Below are 24,839 nucleotides of genomic sequence, written 5' to 3'. Positions count from 1 at the left end.
TCCAAGCAAATGGTACCCAGAGAAAATCAGGTGTAGCCATAATGATTTCCGATGAAACAGACTTCAGGGTGAAAAAGATAACAAGAGACAAAAATGGACATTTCATAATGGTAAAGGGGACTATATAACAAGAAGACATAACAGTCATCAATATTTATGCCCCCAATCAGGGAGCACCGAAATATACCAAGCAACTACTAACAGAACTCAAGGGAGAAATTGACCAAAACACAATTATACTAGGGGACTTAAATACATCATTGACAGCTATGGATAGATCATCCAAACAGAAGATAAATAACGAAATCGCAGCCCTAAATGACACATTAGATGAATTGGACATAATTGACATATATAGAGCACTTCATCCTAAAACATCAGACTATACATTCTTTTCTAGTGTACATGGAACATTCTCAAGGATAGACCATATATTGGGACATAAAATCAGCCTCAGCAAATTTAAGAAGATTGAAATCATACCAAGCATATTCTCTGATCACAAAGCTTTGAAATTGGATATCAACTGCAAAAAGAAAGCAGGAAAAAACACAAATACATGGAGATTAAACAACATACTTTTAAAGAACGACTGGGTCAAAGAAGAAATTAGAGGAGAGCTCAAAAGATACATAGAAACAAATGACAATGAAAATACATCCTACCAAAATTTTTGGGATGCCGCGAAAGCAGTTTTAAGAGGGAAATTTATATCATTACAGGCCTATCTCAAGAAACAAGAAAAATCCCAAATAAATAACCTCATGTTACACCTTAAAAAACTAGAAAAAGAAGAACAAGCGAAACCTAAGGTCAGCAGAAGAAAGGAAATAACAAAAATCAGAGCAGAACTAAATGAAATAGAGAACAAAAAGACAATAGAAAAAATTAATGTGACAAAAAGCTGGTTCTTTGAAAAGATTAACAAAATCGACAAACCCTTGGCTAGACTCACTAAGACAAAAAGAGAGAAGACACTAATTAACAAAATCAGAAATGAAAAAGGGGAAGTTATCACGGACACCACAGAAATACAAAGGATTATCCAAGAATACTATGAAGGACTATATGCCACCAAATTTAATAACTTAGAAGAAATGGACAAGTTCTTAGAAACATATAGCCTTCCAAGGCTGAATCATGAAGAACTGGAAAATCTTAACAGGCCGATCACCAGTAACGAAATTGAATCAGTCATCAAAAACCTTCCCAAAATCAAAAGTCCTGGACCAGATGGCTTCACCAGTGAATTCTACCAAACCTTCAAAGAGGATCTGATACCAATCCTGCTCAAACTCTTCCAAAAAATTGAAGGAGAGTCAGTACTCCCTAACTCATTTTATGAGGCCAACATTACCCTGATACCAAAACCTGGTAAGGACAACACAAAAAAAGAAAACTACAGACCTATATCTCTGATGAATACAGATGCTAAAATCCTAAACAAAATTCTAGCAAATCGAATACAACAATGCATTAAAAAGATTATTCATCACGACCAAGTGGGGTTCATCCCCGGGGCACAAGGATGGTTCAACATTCGCAAATCCATCAATGTGATACATCACATAAACAAAATAAAGGACAAAAATCATATGATTCTATCAATTGATGCAGAAAAAGCATTTGATAAGATACAACATCCATTTATGGTTAAAACACTTACTAAAATTGGTATAGAAGGAAAATACCTCAACATAATAAAGGCCATATACGACAAGCCCTCAGCTAATCTCATAATTAATGGTGAAAAGCTGAAGCCCTTTGCTCTACGTTCAGGAACACGACAAGGTTGTCCCCTATCACCTCTGCTTTTCAACATAGTGTTGGAATTCCTCGCCAGAGCTATCAGGCAAGAGAAAGAAATAAAAGGCATCCAAATTGGGAATGAAGAAGTTAAATTGTCACTCTTTGCAGATGACATGATGCTATATATAGAAAACCCTAAAGACTCCACCAAAAAGCTATTAGAAACAATCAATGAATACAGTAAAGTTGCTGGCTACAAAATCAACGTACAAAAGTCCATTGCTTTCTTATATACCAACAATGAAATCTCAGAAAAAGAGATAGAAAAAACAATTCCTTTTGCAATTGCAGCAAAAAGAATAAAATACCTAGGAATAAACTTAACCAAGGATGTGAAGGATTTATATGCTGAAAACTATAAGACATTTTTGAAAGAAATTGAAGAAGACACAAAGAAATGGAAAGACATTTCGTGCTCATGGACTGGAAGAATCAACATAGTTAAAATGGCCATATTACCCAAAGCCATATACAGATTTAATGCAATCCCCATTAAAATCCCAATGGCATTTTTTAAAGAAATAGAACAAAAAATCATCAGATTTGTTTGGAACCACAAAAGACCCCGAATAGCCAAAGCAATATTAAAAAAAAAGAACAATACTGGAGGTATCACACTCCCTGATTTTTCCTTGTACTACAGGGCTACAATAATCAAAACAGTTTGGTATTGGCAGAAAAACAGACACATAGACCAATGGAATAGAATTGAGAACCCAGAAATAAAACCACATAAATATGGACAGATAATTTTTGACAAAGAAGCTAAAAACATACAATGGAGAAAAGACAGCCTCTTCAATAAATGGTGCTGGCAGAATTGGATAGCTACGTGCAAAAGAATGAAACTGGACTGCTATCTGTCACCATGTACCAAAATTAATTCAAAATGGATCAGACTTAAGCATAAGACCTGACACAATAAACTGCATTGAAGAAAACATAGGTACTAAACTTATGGACCTTGGGTTCAAAGAGCATTTTATGAATTTGACTCCAAAGGCAATGGAAGTAAAAACTAAAATAAACAAATGGGATTATATGAAACTGAAAAGCTTCTGCACAGCAAAAGAAACTATTGACAAAATAATGAGGCAACCAACTGAATGGGAGAAGATTTTCGCAAACAGTTCCTCTGATAAGGGGCTAATATCCAAAATATACAAGGAACTCATGAAACTCAACAACAAAAAAACAAACAACCCAATTGAAAAATGGACAGAGGACCTGAAGAGACATTTCTCCAAAGAGGATATACAAATGGCAAATAGACATATGAAAAAATGCTCAACATCGCTAATCATCAGAGAAATGCAAATGAAAACCACAATGAGATATCACCTCACCCCAGTCAGAATGGCTTTCATCAACAAAACAAATAGTAACAAGTGTTGGAGAGGCTGTGGAGAAAAAGGAACCCTCATACACTGTTGGTGGGAATGCAGACTGGTGCAGCCGCTATGGAAGGCAGTGTGGAGGTTCCTCAAGAAATTACGAATAGAATTACCATATGACCCAGCAATCGCTCTCCTGGGTATCTACCCCAAAAATATAAAAGCATTTCTCTATAGAGACACGTGTACTCCAATGTTCATTGCAGCTTTGTTTACGGTGGCCAAGACATGGAAACAACCAAAATGTCCTTCGATAGACGAATGGATAAAGAAGTTGTGGTACATATACACAATGGAATACTATTCGGCGTTAAGGAAAGATGATATAGGAGCATTTGTGACAACATGGATGGATCTCGAGAGAATAATGCTAAGTGAAATAAGTCAGACAGAAAAAGCAGAGAACCCTATGATTTCACTGATATATGGTATATAGACCAAAAAGAACAAGACAAACAAATGAGAAACAAAAACTCATAGACACAGACAATAATTTAGTGGTTACCCAGAGGGTAAGGGGGTGGGGGGTGGGTGATGAGGGTAAAGGGGATCAAATATATGGTGATGGAAGGAGAACTGACTCTGGGTGGTGAACACGCAATGGGATTTATAGATGATGTAATAAAGAATTGTCCACCTGAAATCTATGTAAATTTACTAACAATTGTCACCCCAATAAAATTAATTAAAAAAAAATAAAATAAAATAAATGCTAAAATTCCTTTATAATACAAAAACAAGTACCGAAATGTAAACAAATAAAAAACTGAATTAAACAATTAAATCAAAAGTTTTTTTTGGTAAAGTTTGGGCCAAAAAGTGAGTGTGCATTATACACAGCAAAATACGGTATGTTCTGGGGTACACAATGTATAAATAAATAATTTTGCTTTTTCAACAACTGAAAGGGATGGGAATGAAGCTGTAACGGAGCAGAATTTTTGTATATTATTAAAGCTAAAAAAGTATAAATTCAAATTAACAGTGTTATAACTTTAGGATGTAAACCAGGAGCTAGGGGGAGGACAGAATGGGGAGTATTGCTTCATGGGTATAGCCTTTCCGTTTTGCAAGATGAAAGTTATGAACACAGTTGTGATGGTTGCATGATATTATGAATGTATTTAGTACCACTGAACGGTACACTTATAGTTAAGATGGTCAATTTTATGTTATATACGAGGTCTGACAATTAAGTTCATGAACTTGTTGCAAAGATGCTGCTAACCTTTTTTGATATCAAAGGAATTATTCATTATGAATTTGTGCCAACTGGACAGTTAACCAAGTTTTTACTATTTGGAAGCGCTGAATTAGCTGCGTGAAAAGTTAGATGACCTGAACTTTTTGCCAACAATTCATGGTTCTTGCATCACAACAATCCATCAGCTCACACGGCACTATCTGTGAGGGAGATTTTAGCCAGTAAACAAATAACTATATTGGAACATCCTCCCTACTCACTTGATCTGGCCGCCAATGACTTCTTTCTTTACCTGAAGATAAAGGAAATATTGAAAGGAAGATATTTTGATGACATTCAGGACATCACAGATAATACGATGACAGCTCTGATGGCCACTCTAGAAAGAGAGTTCCAAAACTGCTTTGAAGGGTGAACTAGATGCTGGCCTGGCATCAGTGCATAGCTTCCCAAGGGGAGTACTTCGAAGGTGACCATGGTGATATTCAGCAATGAGGGATGTAGCACTTTTTCCAGGATGAGTTCACAAACTTAATTGTCTGATCTTGTCGTGTGTGTGTGTGTGTGTGTGTGTGTGTGTGTGTGTGTGTGTGTATTCGGCCATAAAAAGAATGAAATCTTACCATTTGTGAAAACATGGATGGACCGAAAGGCATTATGTTAAGTGAAATAAGCTCGACAGAAAGACAAATACCATATAATTTCTACATAGAATCTTAAAAAACCAAAAATAAACAAACAAAAACCGCCAAGCTCACAGATACAGAGAACAGATTAGTGGTTGCCAAAGGAGGGTGGGAAAAAATGGGTGAAGGGGGGTTAAAAAAAAAAAAGCAACTGTAGTTGAATATTTTTAAAGAATTTATATAAAAAGGCAAAGGAACTAGAAAAGTCAAAACAAGCTGAAAAGGAAGATCAAAGCTTAAAAACTCGTATTATTTGATCTCAAGACTTACTATAAAGTGCAGTGATCAAGACAGTGCAGTATTGGCAAAAGAACAGGCACATTAGATCAATAGAACAGAATATAGAATGAAGAAACAGACTCAACAGATCTCTTACAAAACTACAAAAGCCACTCAATGGGAAAAGGATAGTCTTTGGTACTAAAATGGTACTAAAACAGTATGCAATCTGCATACACAGAAAATAAATCTCAACCCCGTCTCACACAATACCCTCAAAATTAACTTAAAGTGGATCACTTTTTAGGATATAAGAGAAAATCTTTGTGACTTTGGGCACAGCAGAGTTTTTACATGATGTTTTACAACATCAAAAGCAGGATGCATAAGAGAAAACACAAAGAATAAATTTGCCTTCATCAAAATTAAAACCTGCTCTGAGAAAAACAGTGTTAAGAGAATGAAAAGACAACCACAAATTGGAGAAAATATTTGCAAATTACATACTGAAAAAAGAACTTATATCCAGAATATACAAAGAACTCTCAAACCCTGTAATAAAAAAAATAAAGGGCAAAATACTTGAATAGATACTTTATCAAAGAATATAAGCGAAATAAGAATAATGCTCAGCATTATTCATCATTAAGGAAATGCAAATTAAAACTACAATGAGATACCATTTCAAGCCAATGTGAACGGCTAAAAGTAAAAATACTAAAAATACTGCAGACAATATGGATAAGTGGAACTCTTACATTCTAGGACAAATGGTGTAATCATTTTAGGAAAGAGTTTGGCAGTTTCTTATAGTTAAACTTACTCTTATAGTATGACTCAGCAATGCCTCTCCTGAGTATTTACCCAGGAGAATGAAAACATATGTTCATACAAAAACCTGTATGCAATGTTTATAATAGCTTTATTCATAATTGCCAAAAACTAGAGACATCTCAAATAACTTTCAACTGGTGAGTGAATGAACAAAGTATAGTACATTCACATAATGGAACACTACTCGGCATAAAAATAAACTGATACATTCAACAACATGGATAAATTTTAAATGCATTAGGCAAAGTAAAAGAAGCCAAACTCAAAAGGTTATATATTGAACGACTCCATTTACATGACTTTCTGGAAAGGACAAAACTATAGGAAAAGAAAACAGATCGTTTGCCAGGCACTGGGCACAGGGGAAGGGATTAATTACAAAAAAATAGGTAATTTCTGGAGGTGGCAGAACTGTAGTACACTTGAATTGCTTGTGTATACTAAAGCCATGATAAATCATTTTAAAAGAAATATTTGTATGAGTCCAGCACAGACTCAAAATTTCCAGGGTGAAAAATTCCCTTGCCTGACTGCTGGAAGGGAGTAGCTGTTCTTTTCCCTAGAAGAAAAAGCTTCTCAATGCCCAGGACACAAATAAATGGAAAGACATCCCATGTTCATGGACTGAAAGACCTCATCTTGTTAAGATGTCGATAGTACCTAGTGATGAGCTACATATTCAATGCAATCCCTATCCAAATCCCAATGGCATTTTTTGCAATAATAGAAAAATCCATCCTAAAATTCTTACGGAATCCCAAGGAACCCTAAACAGCCAAAACAATCTTGAAAAAGAAGAACAAAGTTGGCTATCTCACACTTCCTGATTTTAAAATTTACTACAAAGCTACAGTAATCAAAACAGTGTAATACTGGCATAAAGACAGACATATATATATATATATATCAATGGCATAAAGAGCCCAGAAATAAACACTCACATATACACAGTCAATAATTTTCGACAAGGGTACCAAGACCATTCAGTGTATAAGGACAATTTTTCAACAAATGGAGCTGGGAAAACTGGATATAAACATGCAAAGAATGAAGATGGAGCCTTACTTTACACCACACACAAAAACTAATTCAAAATCGATCTAACACCTAAACACAAAAGATAAAAGTATAAAACTCTCAAAAGAAAGCAGGGGAAAAGCTTCATGACATTGGATTTGACAACGATTTCTTGGATATGACACTAAAGGCATAGATAACAAATGAAAAACAAACTGGATTTCAAAATTAAAAACATTTGTGCATCAAAAGACACTAGCAATAGAGTAAAAGGCAACCCACAGAATGGGAGAAAATATTTGCAATCCCTGATAAGGGATTAAGATCCAGAATATATAGAAGACTCCTAAAACTCAACAAGAAAAAAGAAACCCAATTCAAACATGAGCAAAGGACTTTGAAAGGACATTTCTCCAAATAAGATTAGGAATGGCCTATAAGCACATGAAAAGATGCTCAACATTGTGCAAAAGAAAACCACAATCACCACTTCATACCCATTAAGATGGCTATTATCAAAAAACCAGAAGATAAGTATTAATGAGGAGAATTAATTATGGAGAAATTGGAACCGGCGCACAATGCTGGTAGCAATGTAAAATGGAACAGCCACCAGGAAAAACAGTACAGCAGTTCATCAGAAAATTTATAATAGGATTATTGTTTGACCCAATAATGACTTCTGGGTATATACTCAGAGCTGATCACTGGATCTCAGAGACAGTTGTGAATGCATGTTCAGAGCAGCATCAGTATTCACACCAGAAAAAAGGCGGGAAACAACCCAAGTGTACAGCAATCAATCAATAATACAGTAGATACATAAAATGGAATACTGTGCAATATGCAAAAGGAAGGGAAATCTGACACATACTCATGGATGAATCCCGAAGACATTATGCTAAATGAAATAAGCCAGTCACAAAAGGACAAATATTATACAATTCTATCACAGGAGGTGATCAGTCAAATTCATGAGACAGAAAGATCGGTGGTTACCAGGGGATAAAGGGTGAAGAGTATGGGGAGACACTGTTTAATCCGTTCTATGGATGGATGGCAGTGATGGCTGTAAAATGGGAATGTACCTAATGCCTCTGAATTGCACCTTAAAAATGGTTCAAACGGGGCGACCGATTGGCTCAGTCGGTTAGAGCACAGTGCTTATAACACCAAGGTCGCCAGTTCAATTTCCACGTGGGCCAGTGAGCTACGCCCTCCACAACTAGATTGGAGCTGAGCTGCACCATCCACAACTAGATTGAAAACGACTTGACTTGGATCTGATGGGTCCTGGAAAAACACACTGTTCCCCAATAAAAATTTATTTAAAGAAAAAGGTTATAACGGTAAAAAAAAAATAAATAAACATATAAAACATTATTTTGATTTTTATGAAGATAAATACTGTATGATTCCACTTATATGAGGTATCTAGAGTAGTCAAATTCATAGAAACAGAAAGCAGAATGGTGGCTGCAGAATGGTGGGGTGAGGGAGAAATGCCGAGTTGTTCAATTGGTACAGAGTTTTAGTTTTGCAAGATTAAGAAGTTCAGGATATTGGTTGCACAATAATGTGAATATGTTTAACACTAATAAACTGTATACTTAAAAATATTAAATTGATAAATTTTGTGTTGTGTATTTTACACTTAAAAATAAAACAAACTTGACACACACACACAAACACACATACGTACACATATTTGAAAGACGTCTGTCTTTAGAGTTCATTTGGAGAGATGCAAGGGGAGAAGTGCACTTAGTTTACTGATTGTGTACCAACTGTGTGCCTGAAAAATAATACCAATGGTTCCTCCAAGATAAAATTATTGATTACCCTGAATGAAATGACAAAAGCTTTTGGGATTTATTAACTCTGGTATTAATTCTAAAAGCCTAGGAATTAATAGGCTTTCTTATGTAAACTCATTTCGTCTCATGTAAACTCTTAATCTAATTCTTAATGATTTAATTCCTAGAAGCACACCTTCCTTATTCAAGAAAGTCACCAGAAAAGTAATCAGGCACTAGAACAGCAGACAGAATATTATTAAGCCATTTTTTTGCCCCAAGCAAACACAAACTCATAGACTTCATAAAAAGTTTAATTTGCAAACCCCATTTTTCAACCAATTTGGTCTAAATGCTTGGAGGGGATGATGGGACAGGTCATAGAACTGGGACTCAAAAAGAAGATTTTGAGATTTAAAAATCCCATTATGTTCTGTTCCTGGCTCTAGAAGGATCCCTATGTCTAAGTTTCAGTTGATTCATCTACAATACTATAACACTACTTTAAAAGAGAACACTGTATGTTAATTACAATTCAAAACCCAACTAAATATAAATACACAGTTGCTGAAGCTGGCTTTTGTAAGTTACTTTCATTATGTGTCACTCTTCCTACAAGATAATTTTTACTTACTTGGTCAACTTGTGGCTTTTCATTGCTGTGAGAAATTCTCTGACAATCTCAGGAGTCTGGTGCTTGCATGGTGTTTTTGATATGTATTTTAATGTCTTAAAAAAAATAGGAAAAAGTAAGCATAAGACCAAGAACCCTGAATGAGAAAAAGGGAAGGCAATGGCTATAATTTAGTATTCTAAAATGTTGTTGCAAAAACCTTCTATAAAACAAATGCCTTTAGAAGAGTCAATCTTCATATAATAGGAATTCCTTTAAAAAAAAACAGTAGCTGGAACAGGAAAAATAATTAATGAAATTTTAGAAGAAAACTTTGATCTTAAAAAAACAAAATAAGAAAAAACAATCTGACAACTGCATTATGGTTTATTTTTTTTTTTAAATATGCGGAACCCAAAGAATAAAATACATAGCCCTAAAACCATATGGATATAAATGACTGAAAAAAATAAATAAATGGATGAGAAGTAACAACTCTTTCTTACATAAGAATTCTAGGTATTAAACATAGAAAAAAATGAGGAAAATAAATCACCACTGGGCTGTCCTACCATAGTAATAATTACTGCATGAAAGACACACCAACGAATGCTAAAATTAATGGGCAAAAGCTTAAGGAGAAATGGGATATTTGCATAACCTCAAAGCATCTTGTTATTTACACTTTTTTATAAACATTTATTAAATTACTGTGATGGCTTTAACACATGTCCTCAAATTCTTTGATATCCCTCCCTTTAAGAGGTGAAGCCTAATTCTCTTCTCCTTGAATGTGGGCTGCACTTGGTGACTGCTTTCTAACTGAAAGAACATGGAACTGGAAAAACAGCAACTTTACAGTAGAGTAACCAGGCAGAAAACACCTTAACCAAGTGATCCAAATTAACAGGATCAGTAATAAGACACTGACATCATGTAGCATGCATGGTATCATGTAACATGCAATTAGAAGAGCACATGGCCTCGGTGGTATTCTTCCCCAAAAGCCGTAACTTCAATCTAGTCATGAGAAAATATCAGACATACCAAAATCGAGGCACATTCTACAAAATACCTTACCAGTACTCTTCAGAAGTGTCAAGGTCATGAAAGACAAGGAAAGACTCAGGATCTGCTACATATTGGAAGATATTAAGGAGACATGTTAACTAAATGCAAAATGGTGTCCTGGATTGGATCCTTGAAAGAAAAATGGGGATGAGTGGAAAAACTGGGAAATTCCAAATAAAATCTTTAGTTTAATAATATGTACCAATGTTAATTTCTTAGTTTTAATAGTTGTACCATGGTTATATGAGGTTTACATAGGGAAAACCAGGGGAAAGGTACTTGGGAAATCTCAGCACTATCTTTATAAATCTTCTGTAGGAGTAAAATTATTTCAAAACAAAAGGTTTTCATTTGTTTTTTCTAAGAGGCAAACTACTTAGACATATTTTGAAAGGAATTTTAAACCTGAAAAAATAAACAGTAACCTCAGCATCTAAGAAAAGACTCTCTCAAAAGTGCACACATCAGGCTGGTCTCACCCTTCTCCATAATAACAAATACTAATAAACCCAGTAATACGTATAGAGCCCTGCAGAATAAAAGTGGAAGCCAGGAACTCCATATTCAGGTAAGTAGTCATTCACATTAAGAACACTAGAAATATATTCTCAGGTATAGAAAGTCTCAAAACATTTAGTACCACAACAACTTTCTGTAAGTCACCATGAATTAAAAGCAAGAATTTAAGGAGGGGCAATGAGCTGAAACAATTAAGTGTGCAATTAAAAATTACTTGATGGTTTTAAAATTTGTTTATAAAACTAATTACCAACAAACATTACTTTCTTCTTTGAAAGAAATGAACTATATAATGTAAAAGAACATGAATGAATAAATGAATGAAAGGGTTTTAAATACATGATTAAATGAACAAAACTGGATGAGGAAGGATGGTGACAAAAGTGTTAAACCCCTTATTTCCCTTAAAATGGATTACGATAACTTAATTCAAATTTAATAATTCTTTGAAAATAAATAGAAATTAAAACCAAATTCTCTATAGAGACAAAAATCAGAATTGGAAGGAAATAGCAAGAAAACAAATTAAAATGACAGATACAAAATCAAACATCACTTATAATAAATATAATGGCTTAAATTTTTTTAAGGACAAAGCATGAAGTTGGGAGAGAACGAGGCTGGGAGACAACACAGCAAAACGTCCACTAGATATTACGATCATTAATTACTTTTGCTTTCTTCTTCATTCTTTTTGGTACATTTTGGGTTTTCTACAATAAAAAGTACAACTTTTAGTGTAATAAAGAGTTTGACTTTGCCCAAAGAGAAGGTCCAGCCTTTAATCTCAGCTTCTGGATGAAATCTCCAGACTCTTGGAATGTTATACGTAACAGGAATATCTCTATCTGGGGCCTGAGATCATTCTGGATTGTCTTAAAAATGTAACTTAAGGTAGAGGCTTTGGTTCATGCAGTATGGCTGGGCCTGGAAGCTGAGATTAACTACATGGGTCATTAGTCATTAATCGTGCCTGTGTAACAGAGCTGAGCTTCCCTGGTTGGCAATACTCTGTGCATATTGTGACACACAAACTTCAAGAGAAACGAGTGCTGAGTCCACATTAAGAGGACAAGGGAAGTCCTGCATTTGATATTTCTCCTAGAATCTAGAATCTGCCCTATTTGCTTCTTCCCGTGGCCAATTTTAACCTGTAATCTTTCCCCATGCTAAACAGTAACTATGAATATGACAGCTCTCAGTGAGTTCTGGGAGTACGTCCAGTGGATTACTGAATCTGAGGGTGGTCCTGGGATCCCCGACTTGAAATTGATGTTAAGAGTGAGGGCAGTCTTACAGACTAGTCCCTTTAATTTTGTAGTTGTCTAATCCTCCAATTGGTCAAATTCTTTCCACTTTTATAAACAGAATAAAAACTGGGTTATAGTAAAACTATTCAAATCAGGTGACAGGAAGTCATGATTGCTGTGGTGGCAGTCAGCAGCAAAACAAAGCAACCCCCTCAATGGTAGTTCAGGCAGACCCTCCAGAAGCCTAGGCTTACTTCATAGGTGATAGTATTCAAGTTCTGTTGCCCAGAACTGTGTTTATTCTTTCCACTTTCTTTACGCTGCTCTTTCAGATCAGTTAGTAACTGGAACACCTAGGAAGAGATATATAAAAGATTTTTATAAAAACACTTGAGAAATGTATCTATTCCAAGGTCAACGACTTCAAAGGATAAATAAGATAGTACCTCTTTTCTTCCCACAAACTCTCCCTCCACTCTAGCATTAGAGCAAATATGAATCCAATAAATATATGACTTTTTTTTTTGAAAATTTTTAAAATTAACGTTTATTGGGGTGACAATTGTTAGTAAAGTTACATAGATTTCAGGTGTACAATTCTGTATTACATCATCTATAAATCCCACTGTGTGCTCACCATCCAGAGTCAGTTCTCCTTCCATCACCATATATTTGATCCCCCTTACCCTCATCTCCCATCCCCTCACCCCCTTACCCTTTGGTAACCACTAATCTATTGTCTGTGTCTACCAGTTTTTGTTTCTCATTTGTTTGCCTTGTTCTTTTGTTGTTTTTGGTTTATATACCACATATCAGTGAAATCATATGGTTCTCTGCTTTTTCTGTCTGACTTTTTTGTTTAGCATTATACTCTCAAGATCCATCCATGTTGTCACAAATGTTCCTATTTCATCTTTTCTCACCGCTGAATAGTATTCCATTGTGTATATATACCACAACTTCTTTATCCATTCATCTATCGAAGGACATTTTGGTTGTTTCCATGTCTTGGCCACCGTAAATAGAGCTGCAATGAACATTGGAGCACACTTGTCTTTATGGATAAATGTTTTCAGATTTCTTGGGTGGATACCCAGGAGAGCGATTGCTGGGTCATATATTAATTCTATTCGTAATTTTTTGAGGAACCTTCACACTGCCTTCCATAACAGCTGCACCAGTCTGCATTCCCACCAACAGTGTATGAGGGTTCCTTTTTCTCCACAGCCTCTCCAACACTTGTTACTATTTGTCTTGTTGATGAAAGCCATTCTGACTGGGGTGAGGTGATATCTCATTGTGGTTTTCATTTGCATTTCTCTGATGATTAGTGATGTTGAGCATTTTTTCATATGTCTATTTCCCATTTGCATGTATGTGACATTTTTAAAATGCTTTTTTATCTAAGTCAATAATTCAAATTCATTAGTTTACTTCAAATATTTCAAATATTTCCTACTAATATACACCGCATCTCTGATCGCAAAATATTTTGTTTAAAAGTAAATTTTCCTAAAATAATAAATTTTCTTAAAATAATCTTTTTTTTAAAAAAAAAAAGGTTCCACCCCTCTAATATAAAAGTCTAGTATAATGTATTTCTGGAAAAGAGAAATTATGAGGCAAGTGCTAAAAGATAGTTTACAAAAAAAAAAAAAAAGAAAAAAAAAAAGGAAAGGAAAAAATGCTATAGAACTTTTGAAGTAAACTTTCCCCAAGAGGGAGAAACGTGTGCATTAACGCTAAGTAGGGTGTGGGGAGTAGATCTCTTTCTGTTTTAGAGATTATTCCAGAGAACTGAGGGAAGTATAGACTCACAGACCATTACTAGATACAATGCAACCCTCCCCTGCCTATCCTTGTCAGAAACAGTGAATGAGACCCCATTAATGCAATCAGTGTTTCCCCAATGGATAAAACACCCAAACACCTAGCAGTGAACAAAGGAGGTTCCTAAAAGCCCATGGCTTGACCAACAACCATTTATTTCCTGTTACAAGCAGCAAACATTTAAGGTGAACTTTAAGAAAAAGAAGAATATGGCCAACTGTGTTAATTCTACTACTTTCTAGACATATCACACAGTGGAGAACCAAATCTTCTGTAAATCTTCATGAGTTTAGTCTCTGGAATACGAAAAATCAACAATGACTGTATAAATGGTTCTTTCTACACCTGGCATTAACCTATCAAATGATTCTGCTAGTATCAAACAAGATCCAGGCAAATCAGAAGGTAGGCAAAATTAATGTTTATCTCCCCTCTCTCCAACCCCTTTCCTTCTTTGCTCCCTTTCCCCAGCAACCCTAAATTCCAAACGTTAGTTCCTACTAAATTATTCATAATGGTAGGTCAACTAAGCTCTCACTTTCAAAATGAAGGTTTTGATGCTTAGACTATTATGAGCATCACAGTAATCATGTGCAAAAGCATTTTATAGGTAAAGATAAAGAGTGGTAGTTAAGAAAAGACACACATATTTTAATAGAAACTTTTGCAGACAGGAACAGTTGCAAAATAGATGCTTTCATCCCATGAAGACATCCCAAATGAAGATCTAAAATTTTTGGATCTGAGGAAAGTTGCCTACTGTACACTCAAGTCGTCCCAGCTTCCCTGAATTACTATGTAATTTACTAAGCTTAGAATATTCCAAGGTCCACCAGATGGTGCTATCTATCCTATTTTAAAGTGGAAAATCCAAATGAATTTAGTCATTTCTAACCACAACTGATTCAATAATCTTCAGAAGCAAAGAGCAAACGGTCAGCAAGGAAAATACAAAGTCCACTTCAAAGCTATTTACCTCATAGTTACTGAGCAGCGCAGAATTGGCATCCTTCCTGAAAAAGAAAAGTAAATTATCATAGTCTGGGCTCACAACCATTTGTGTGAATTAAATATCTGTAAAATAATTCCTCTGTCAAAATTTAGTCATCCAGTTCAGGATTTAGTGACAACCATTAAAAGAAATGTCCAAAGCCCTACTGGCTTAGCTGGTAATGGACAATTCCAGAACATACTTTCCTTTTCACAGCCAGAGTATATCATACATCCATTACCACATACGTGATTAAAATACTCTACTTATCCCTCGTCTATGGAGCCAGAAGTTCAGAGAAGTCAGACATCCAGGAAAAGTTAGTTACAGGAAGAACACTAGGGGCGGTTTGTGGGATCGATAAACAGTATGGGGGCACTGGAATTAGCTGAAGAAACAGAATGCTGGCTTATCCCACAGCCATGACCTCTCCCCAGTACCGTCTGCCTTTCACCAGCCATTGACATCTTGGGCAGAAACACGAACATCACCTCTGGGAACTCCAGCAATGTTAAAACTCCTGCCAGACACCCACAAAACTACTAAGATGTTTGTCTTCTGTATCAATTCAGCAGGCACAGTTCATGTGTCAAGCAGAGGTCAAAAGCCTGGCAGCCATGTGTAATCAAGGCAAAACATCATCGTTCATTGATGAATGAAAAGAGCAATGTGACTTGAATTAAATTATAATTGATCTATTCTACTATATTGTATCAGAATTTATTGTTTTTAACAGTCTGAAGGCAATATAGTATGATAATTTTGAACAGTTTTGAAATCAGACAAATCTGGGTTCCAGCTGGGTTCCAGCTCTGCCTACTTAAGAAGAATATGAGTTTTAGTAAGTTAATTGGCAACTCTAAGCTTCTCCATCTAAAAAGAAATGGGAGACAAACTAGTACCTAGAAGTATAGCCTGGATTCTAAACCCAGCTCTACTGTACATTAGCTATGTGAATTTGGACAGGTAGTTTTACCTCTCTATGCTTAAATTTCCTCATCTATAAAGTAGCAATTATAAGTACCAATTTCATAAGCTTGTTTACAGGATTACATTGAAATATGTCAGGTACCTGAACACAGCAAGTGCCAGGTAAATGCCATCTATTGTCACTACTTCCTATGCTGCCACCACCACCACTTGTTCCTGCCTCGTGAATCCATTATAAGGATGAAAAGAGAGCACAAATTTTTAAAGTGTAGCATAGTTCTTGGTACTTATTAAGATCTCCCTAAATGAAGGATAATATGTTTAAAAGATATCACTTAATCCTCATTAAAAATCCTGTGATGTAGAAACTATTATGATCTCTTCTTTATTGATGATGAAACTGAGGCTCAGAGTTAAACACCTGCTCAAGGTCACACAGCAAGAAGCCTAACTGAAGTGGAAGGTAACTATGGAATTGTGAAAAATTAGACGGGACTGGACAAATGGAAACCGGAGGTGATGCAGAATCCTGAAGATTCAGGAAGGAGTTTGGGCTTGACATAATGTGCAACAAAGACTACTGTATGTTCTGAAACCAATAGTGAGGCTATATAATGAAAATGATGATACAAAATTTCAAAAATATGGGTAAAATAGATAGGTGATTTCCCCCGTCAATAAATAAAGCAAAACTACTAGGTGGTTCACATAAGGATAGGACGTGACCTAGGCCTTAGGTCACCAGCACAGCAACGTCAGCACTGGAATCCAATCAGCACGAGAAGCTTACTAGTCATTCAACAAATAGCTGGGGTTTCACAGAAGTGCTGCTTTGCCCAAATGACCACAAGTGCACTCAGGTCACAAAGAACATAATATTTAAAAGGAACCTACCATAGGAAGGACAATGTATAATTAATGTATGATATGGTTCATTTAAAATTGAAAATGACAAATCAAACCACGTCATCTTTGCCTGCATAATCAGGAAGTCAGCCCACAAGGCTTCCTCCCATCTTTGGCAGAAATTGAGTTACAAGTCCCTGGGTGCCCTACAATACACAGCAACTAAGACATGCCTGCCTGGAACAGACTGGGGGAAAAATACAAATGTTCTTCTCCTTCCAGGCTAATGGAGCCATCCCAAGTGCCATTGTTACGACTTCATTTCCAAATCACAGTTCCTCCTGTCATGCAGAATATTCCATGCCTTGGGAAATCTGTCCCTGGCTCTTTCCAGTTATTACCTCACTGCTCAAGTCAATAATGTTAACGCAAGAATCCAAAGAACATCACCTGCCTTTTCTAGAACCAATATCCAAAGAAGGGAAATTCTCTCTGTTTATTTTACTGAACCTCTGTTTTGGAGCCAGGAGCACAATGGACGTTTAAATAGTACCGTATCCTGCAGAATCTGGCTGGCAGAAGCTGATTAAGTCATTGATTCTTTTATTAGGAAGATAATTATTTTTTTAATCCAGCTAAATACTAATGTAGTAAATGCCAATATATGCTAGGCCTTCCTTTATTCAGTAAAATGTCAACAACTGTACAGTATCTACCTTTTATGAAGTCCTAAATGAACTGTGTGTACAGGGAAATCTTTTTAAGGCAGTTTTTATCCTAAAGAAGTTACTGTAAGCACCACTAAGTGGCAGGTTGTTGGGAACAGGATATGGTAAGATTTGACAATCGATCAAGTTTAACGGCACCCACAATGACGACGTGATGGACTGAGAGAGACACTCCTTATAGCAATCCCGTCAAAATATGTTTAATTTGAATCTAGCCATGAAGATACAATCAGACAAATTCAAATTCAGGAATATACTTCAAAACAGTTGGCCTAGATTTTTCAAATATCAATGTCATTTGTCAAAATGCCAATGTCACACAAAAAAGGCTAGGAAACTATTCTTAGAATAAAGATTAAAGAAACATGACAACTAAACACAATGTGTAGTTCTTTACTGGATCCTAAATCGGTTTAAAAAAAAAACCCAGCTAGAACAACATTATTGGGACAACTGGAGAAATGTCAATACAGGTTGTTATTTTAACAGTGGTGGTTGTATCAGTGCTAAATTCCCTGGGTAGGATCATGGTATTGTAGTTACACAGGAGAATGCCTTTATAAGATAAGGTAAAATTACATGTCTACAATTCTCACATAGTTCAGTGAAGTGTGTGCACGAGCCAGAAAGCATATGTGCACGTGTAAAGAGAGGTAAGGTAAATATATCAAAATGTTAACAAATGCTGACTCTAGGCAAAGGGTATAAAGGTCAGTGTGGTGCTCTTTTTGCAACTGTTCAATGGATTTGAAATTTTTCAAGGTAACATGTTGAGAAAAGTAAAAATGTACAACAAAAGCATGCCACTAGTTTAGAAACACAACATTAGTATAACTTGTAACTGAGGACATAAAATGATTTTCCTTCACTGTTTTTTAGGGTAACTAGAATCCGTCAGTTACCACCTCTGTCAATTCTATTTACAAGTTGTTGATCCCTACCTAGCAGGAATTGTCTGCTCTATAGCTAATATTTCAGTATCATGTAATATAGGAGTGTCCAAACTACGGCCCGCTTGGCCCGCAGCAAATTCCAAAAATATATTTAGTTTACTTAAATAAACCAGGGGAGGCAAAACGTACTTTACCTCGAGCGAGTGGCCTGGCTGTTTGTGTATTTTACCACATATGGCCCTTGGTGAAAAACGCTGAAAAAAGTTTGGACACCTCTGATGTAATACATTTACAAGCATTCAGACTTTTAGAAACTGTTCACCTACCTAAAACTCCATATTCTCTTGTAGGACTTGGATTATTACTGATTTTTTTAACAGGTGTTTAAAGCAAATACACCAAGTGAATTTTAAAGATTGTCTACATCTATACTTATAGGCAGGCAGTCACTTAATTTCCTTAAGTAATGAATTAATTGACTAAAGTTGACTTGCTGTTTGAAATTTAACCTGCAAATTTTGCTTAACTGGCTGAATCAATTTAACAGATGTAAACAACTACTTTCTAAAACCGAATTCTAAAAAACAGAACAGAATGATCTATTGGCAGACTTTCCTTAGAAACACACGCATACACAAAAAGCCCATGCAAACAGTACCTGCTAATTGCTACATAGTTAACTCTTACGAAAGCCATGACGACTGGAATTGCTCAAATTCTCCTATGTTCAACCTACGTTATCTATTCAAATCATGTTCGGAAAAACTAAACTCTGGTACAAGAAAACTGGGTGGCCGTCCAAGTCAATGAACAATTTAACCTGTACCTTCTCTTGGGAGCTAACAAATAAGTATTCTCTTTCCAGTCCTGTTACTGAATTGTTATAGGACTCATTAGTTAACTTCTTTAAACGGCAGTATTTTCAGCTATAAAATGAAGGAAATTCTGACAGTCTCTCAAAAAGATGGTACAGAAGATAAGTAGAATCCATTTTCCTATGCATATTAAGTTCAAGAATAAAAGAGTGAACATAAGCTTTCCAGGTATATAAATAATCCTACCTTATATACAGTACATAAATACTTAATTTTGCTATGAAAATTTTGTATTCTTTTACCTGAGGAAAATAAGTTTCCAAATGATAGTCAAAAAGATTTTATTTTTAAATTCTGTCATTCAACCAAATAAAGCATAAATATTCCTCACTATGAAAAATTTATAGTGTATGTCTAGTATGTATTATTTACCCAAGTTATTTATTCAGTGACTGAAGGAAAAAAGTAGTAATAACTCAGGGAAGTTATCCATTCATGCCTTCTTGCTCCAGGTCCTAGGAGTGACGGAAGTACAGTAAGTCTGCCCTCTCAGAGACTCAGGGTTCTACCGAAGATCCTACGGACCACAAGCCAGAGGTTACGCCTCAGGTTGGAAGTCAGGCCTCCAGACCTTTCCATGTAAGGGACCCTTCTACTCCCAAATCACATGCCCACCTCAGAAAAACTCATTTTCCGATAAACTACTAGCTTCAAAATTTTTGATTAGCTTCAATAAGTCAAGAACTCCTTGGGAGAAGTGGAAAGGTTGCTACAGAAGAAAAAACTCTTGATTCAAACCATTTCACTTAGGAAAATCAGAAAAACCGGTATGCCTAGCAATTAGGAAGCTAGCTAATTAACTTACGTTTATTGAGTTAATGAAGTATTATTACTTCATTCAACAAATATTTGCTGAATGCCTACTGTGTGCCAGATGCCGTGCTAAGCACTAGATGAACAGACATTGTTCTCTGCCTTCATAGTACTTACACTCTCGTGACAGAGACAAGGCACTAAACATACATGTAGTATAATTGGTAACTATTTAAGGGAAAAGTGAACCAGGGTGCTATAAAGAGACAAAAAGCAGCATTATTTTGCATTGAACAAAGAGGAAAGGCAATACCGAAAAGGGTCACTCAACCTGAGCTATCAAAAGGATAAGAAGAGAGCCGGACAAGAGAAAAAGTATACCAATGCAAAGGTCCTGGGGTAGGAAAGAGCTTGGAAGATTACAAAAACTACCCAACTGCCAATGGAAAGTGTATGTCTGGGGGGATGAGGACAGTGGCAAGAGCTTCAGTTGGTTGAGTAGGTTAGGTTGTAAAGGATCTTAAAAGTCCTAATAAGGAATGTAGTACAACAGAAAGCCAATGAAGGGTTTGGTGGGGGGGAGGGGTGACTTCATCCATTAACATTTTAAGATCACTCTGGCTGCTGTGTGGAGAATAGAACAGGGGAAGAGGAGGCAAGAAGGGAAGGGACAAGAGTGAAAGCCAAAGGCTACTTACTGCCTGCACTATACACAATAGCCAAGACATGGAAACAACCGAAATGCCCATTGATAGACGACTGGATTAAGAAACTATGGTACATTTATTTATACAATGGAGTATTACACAGCCATAAAGATGAATGAAATCTTACCATTTGCAATAATATGGATGGACCTAGAGAACATTATGCTAAGTGAAATAAGTCAGACAGAGGAAGACAAATACCACATGATCTCACTTATATGTGGAATCTAAAGAAACGAATAAATGAACAAACTAATCAGAAACACTCAGAGACATATAAGAAAACCTGAGGGTTGCTAGATGGGAGGGGGGGATGGGGATAAGGGGAAAGGTGAGAGGATTAGAAAGCACAATCGGTAACCACAAGATGGCCACGGGGATATGAAAGTCAGTTTAGGGAATATAATCAATAATGTTATAAAGATTTTATAGAGTATCCGATGGACACTTGTCTTATTAAGGAGACCACTTCACAAATGGTGTAGATGCCTGATCACTGCACTGCACACCTGAAGCTGAATAATAATGAATGTCAAGTATAATTATATATATATATATATATACACATATATATATATATATATATTTACAAGAAGCGGAGTACAGCATTAGGACTAGAGACAGTGGAAATGTAATGGCTGTGTGCGATGTTAGAGAGATGGTGGATGGGGGAGGGGGGTTATCGCTTTGTGAGGGATATAAATGATAAATGTCTATTGCATTGTTTTGTACACCTGAAACTAATTTAAAAAAAGGCTACTGCTTAATCCAGATCAGAGTTGGAGGAGAAAATTAGTATTGCACATGGTGAAAAGCAACTACATTAAAATATAGTCTGAAGGTTGGAGATGACAGGACTGGCTGATGGACTGGATTTAGGGGTGAGGAAAAAAGGCTAGATTCTTGGGGTGGCCAGTGAGCTCAGTTGGTTAGAGCATGGTGCTAATAATACCAAGGTTGCTGGTTCGATCCCCACATGGGCCACTGTGAACTGCGACCTCCTTTAAAAAAAAAAAAGCTAGATTTTTGGTGTAAGCAACTGGATGAATGATGAGGGGAAAGAGCTAGAAATACATTTTTGGGAATCATCAGCATATAGATGGGTACAATGACCATGGGAGAGAGTGTGGAGAAAAAGGATCCCAGTATGAGCCCTAAGATACCTCAACGTTTAGAAGCCAAGAAAGGGACAACGGGGGAGCCAGGAAAGGAGACTGAGAAACAGTCTTCAGGAGGAAATCCAGGAAAGCACGTCAGAAAGCCCAGAGAGTTTCTGGTGTCTGTACCAACTGTTGCTAAGAGATCAAGAGAGTTAAGGCCAGAAAATCAGCCTTTAGAAGTGACAACACGAGGGCTCAGGTGATCTTCACAGACCCACTTCTGTAGACTGGTGAGGATGAAAGCCTAACAGAATGATTGAGTGAATGAGGGGATACACAACAGTTCTAAGTTTTGTTGTGACGGGAATGATGGGAAGCAGAAATGGAGCAGTAAGTGGACATGAATGTGGAAACAAGGGAGTTTTTAACATAGATAAATTAAAGCAGGTTTGTATGCTGACAGGAAATGCTCTAGTAAACGGGGAAATTGATAATGATGGTTTGAGGTAGAGCAATATGAACATTTTTCCAGTTGCAGATTAAACCTCATTAGTGAATTGTGAAATCAATTTAGTGGGTCAAGATTCACTTTTAATAAATGAGAAGAAACTGAGGAAAGAATGAAGATGGGGAAAATATAAAACGGAGTCACTTTAACCAAGCTGCTAAATTATTAACATGATGAAGGTTGAAGCATGAGGAAACGATTCTTTGTCTTTTCTTAACTAGCCCTGGACCTGAAACTTTGGAGCTTTCTAGTCCTGCATCAATACCTAGACATATACCAGTCTGTTGAGTGTCCGTGCCCAGACATACATCGAACCTGCAGATAACCCTGACTACCCCTAAGGCTCAGAACAGACCTCCTGGCACTCGTCCTCCACGCAAACCCCGCCGTGGGCATCCATCATCCAGACCGCCTGACATCGGATAACTGTGCTGAACCAATCAGAGGGCCTAAAACGCAGGACTGCATATTCTCCAGGATATGACTTTTACTGTAAGAACTCAACTTTTCTTTCTTCTTTGGAACACTTCTCGGGAGTTTCACCTAGCTGTGCTTCCAGTTAGCAAACCCTTAAGACCCTTGAATAAATCTTTTTATTTAAATATCCTTATTCATTTATTTCTAGCCAGAGCTTCCTGACTCTTTTGCAGTCGTTTTGACAATACCAAAGTGTACTGCATACGGTAAGTGTTGTTTCATTAAGTTTTCACTTAAGGTACACATACACATTGTGGGTTTTTTAAGTTTGAACAGTAGTACATATAACCATTAAACATGAGGCAAAAGAACATAAAGAAAAATGTATTAAATAATCAGTGCCAAAGATGACGCAATATAGGTATGCGTACGAATTAATGTCAACCACGTGAAAACCCACATGCAGAGCAGCTGCAAAAGCTCCGTCTGCGTGTAGTACGCGAGCCAGCAAGGCCCAGAGCAGGTGGAGTTACACTGTCGGAACGGCCCTCGCCCCTCCCCGTCCCGCTCCCCTGCGGTTTCCGTGGTCAGTCCAGGCTCAAGCACTTTGTTCTTCCCCGAAAACTCGCCTCTTCCCTCCCAGGGTGCAGTGCTCCTCATCAAAGTCGGTGGCACTTGTCGGGAGTCACGGCCGCCCAGGAGCCCCCGCCCCGGACATTTCTCCGTCTCTCCCGCAGGTACTTCCAGGGCGGACTCCAGGCCTTCCACCTTGTGAGTCCCCGCTCGGACACCCGCCGGGCTCCCTACTGTGACTTAGAAGACGCTGGTAAATGAATGGCGGAGGAGGCAGGCACCGCGAAAGGCACTTGGCCCCAGTCCGCGGCGCCGGGCGGGAGTGCGGGCGGAGGTTCAGAGGGCAAAGCGAGCGTCTTTCCTCCCCGCCCCCGCCGCGTCACTCTTCCCACGCGCCCGGGCCACGGCTCGCCCGGTGTCCCCGCCTCTCGGCCCCCAGCAGGCAGCCGCCCCTCGCCGGGAGCCTCGGCGCACAGCCGGAAACGCGCCCCGGGCAGCTTACACTTCCATGCCGAGCGCGCCGCGTCCACCCCGGCCGCCGGCACCCACACAGCCTCAAAGCTCACCGCCGCCGGCGCCCCACGCCAGGTCGCCCACTCCGCGCGCCGCGGTGCAGGCCGGGAGCGCCGCGGTGCAGGCCGGGAGCGCCGCGCGGCACGCCGGGAGCCCGGCGGGCGGGGCGGCGCGGCCTTACGGGCGGCTGCGCTCTTTGTCAGCTGTGGGTGCTTTTCGCCCAGCGGGACGTCAGCCTGTGAAGCGTTTGCACACAGAACTTAGCCCAGGTTAAGATTTCAAGGACGTCGCCGCATTAGTAAACGTTTGCGACGTTAAAATCGTACCCCTCGGACAGTTATGGCGAGGGGCTGAGGCGGCTCTGGGCTGCTGGAAATGATCTTTTCAGGATCTGATTGCTGGGTACGCCGTGTGTTCCGTTTTACAAACTTCAGTGAGCTGTACACTTATGTCCCCTTCTCTGTATATATGTTTTAATTGAATAAGACATTTTAAAAGGAAAAGGAATCCCTTCCTTCGCCCTGTTTCCATAGACTTGGCAAAACAAAAAGTACGCGTCAAGAGCCCTACCGGCGAGCACAGGCTCGTCTCCGGCCTCGCCAGGACTTCTCCAAAGGCAGTTACCCGGCGCTTTGAGAAGGAAGACCGCGCAGCGATGCTTCGGCGCCGAGAAGGCTGACCGCCCAGCGCGGGAATGAGTCCGTCCTGCTTCCTCCGTGCGGTATAAAATGCGGCCGGGACAGGCTCTGGAGCGCATTTGGTA

At 37.8% G+C, this 24,839-nt stretch overlaps 1 protein-coding gene across 8 annotated transcripts in view; it reads right to left on the bottom strand.

Moving 5' to 3' along the window:
- The window catches only part of CRCP (CGRP receptor component), a 41,145-nt gene extending 16,942 nt beyond the window's left edge, over nt 1–24,203 (bottom strand). For 3 of the 8 annotated variants that reach the window (XM_081053044.1, XM_081053045.1, XM_081053043.1), the window contains exons 1-4: nt 24,066–24,203; nt 15,219–15,255; nt 12,667–12,765; nt 9,594–9,688 (exon numbers count right to left, since the gene is read on the bottom strand). In XM_081053044.1, coding sequence (XP_080909170.1) covers nt 9,594–9,688; nt 12,667–12,765; nt 15,219–15,255; nt 24,066–24,073 — 239 coding nt within the window. In that variant the 5' untranslated portion in view covers nt 24,074–24,203. Of the gene's footprint in view, nt 1–9,593; nt 9,689–12,666; nt 12,766–15,218; nt 15,256–23,619 lie in introns of all 8 variants that reach the window. The other 5 variants (XM_081053046.1, XM_081053047.1, XM_081053049.1 and 2 more) reach the window with 5 other exon arrangements.
- Nucleotides 24,204–24,839: the final 636 nt, after the last annotated feature.

Source organism: Rhinolophus hipposideros (assembly GCF_964194185.1).
Source record: "Rhinolophus hipposideros genome assembly, chromosome: 7".
Classification (NCBI taxonomy): Eukaryota; Metazoa; Chordata; class Mammalia; order Chiroptera; family Rhinolophidae; genus Rhinolophus; species Rhinolophus hipposideros.
Note: the sequence above shows the minus strand (reverse complement) of the source record. Positions and strands in the feature narration are given on the sequence as shown.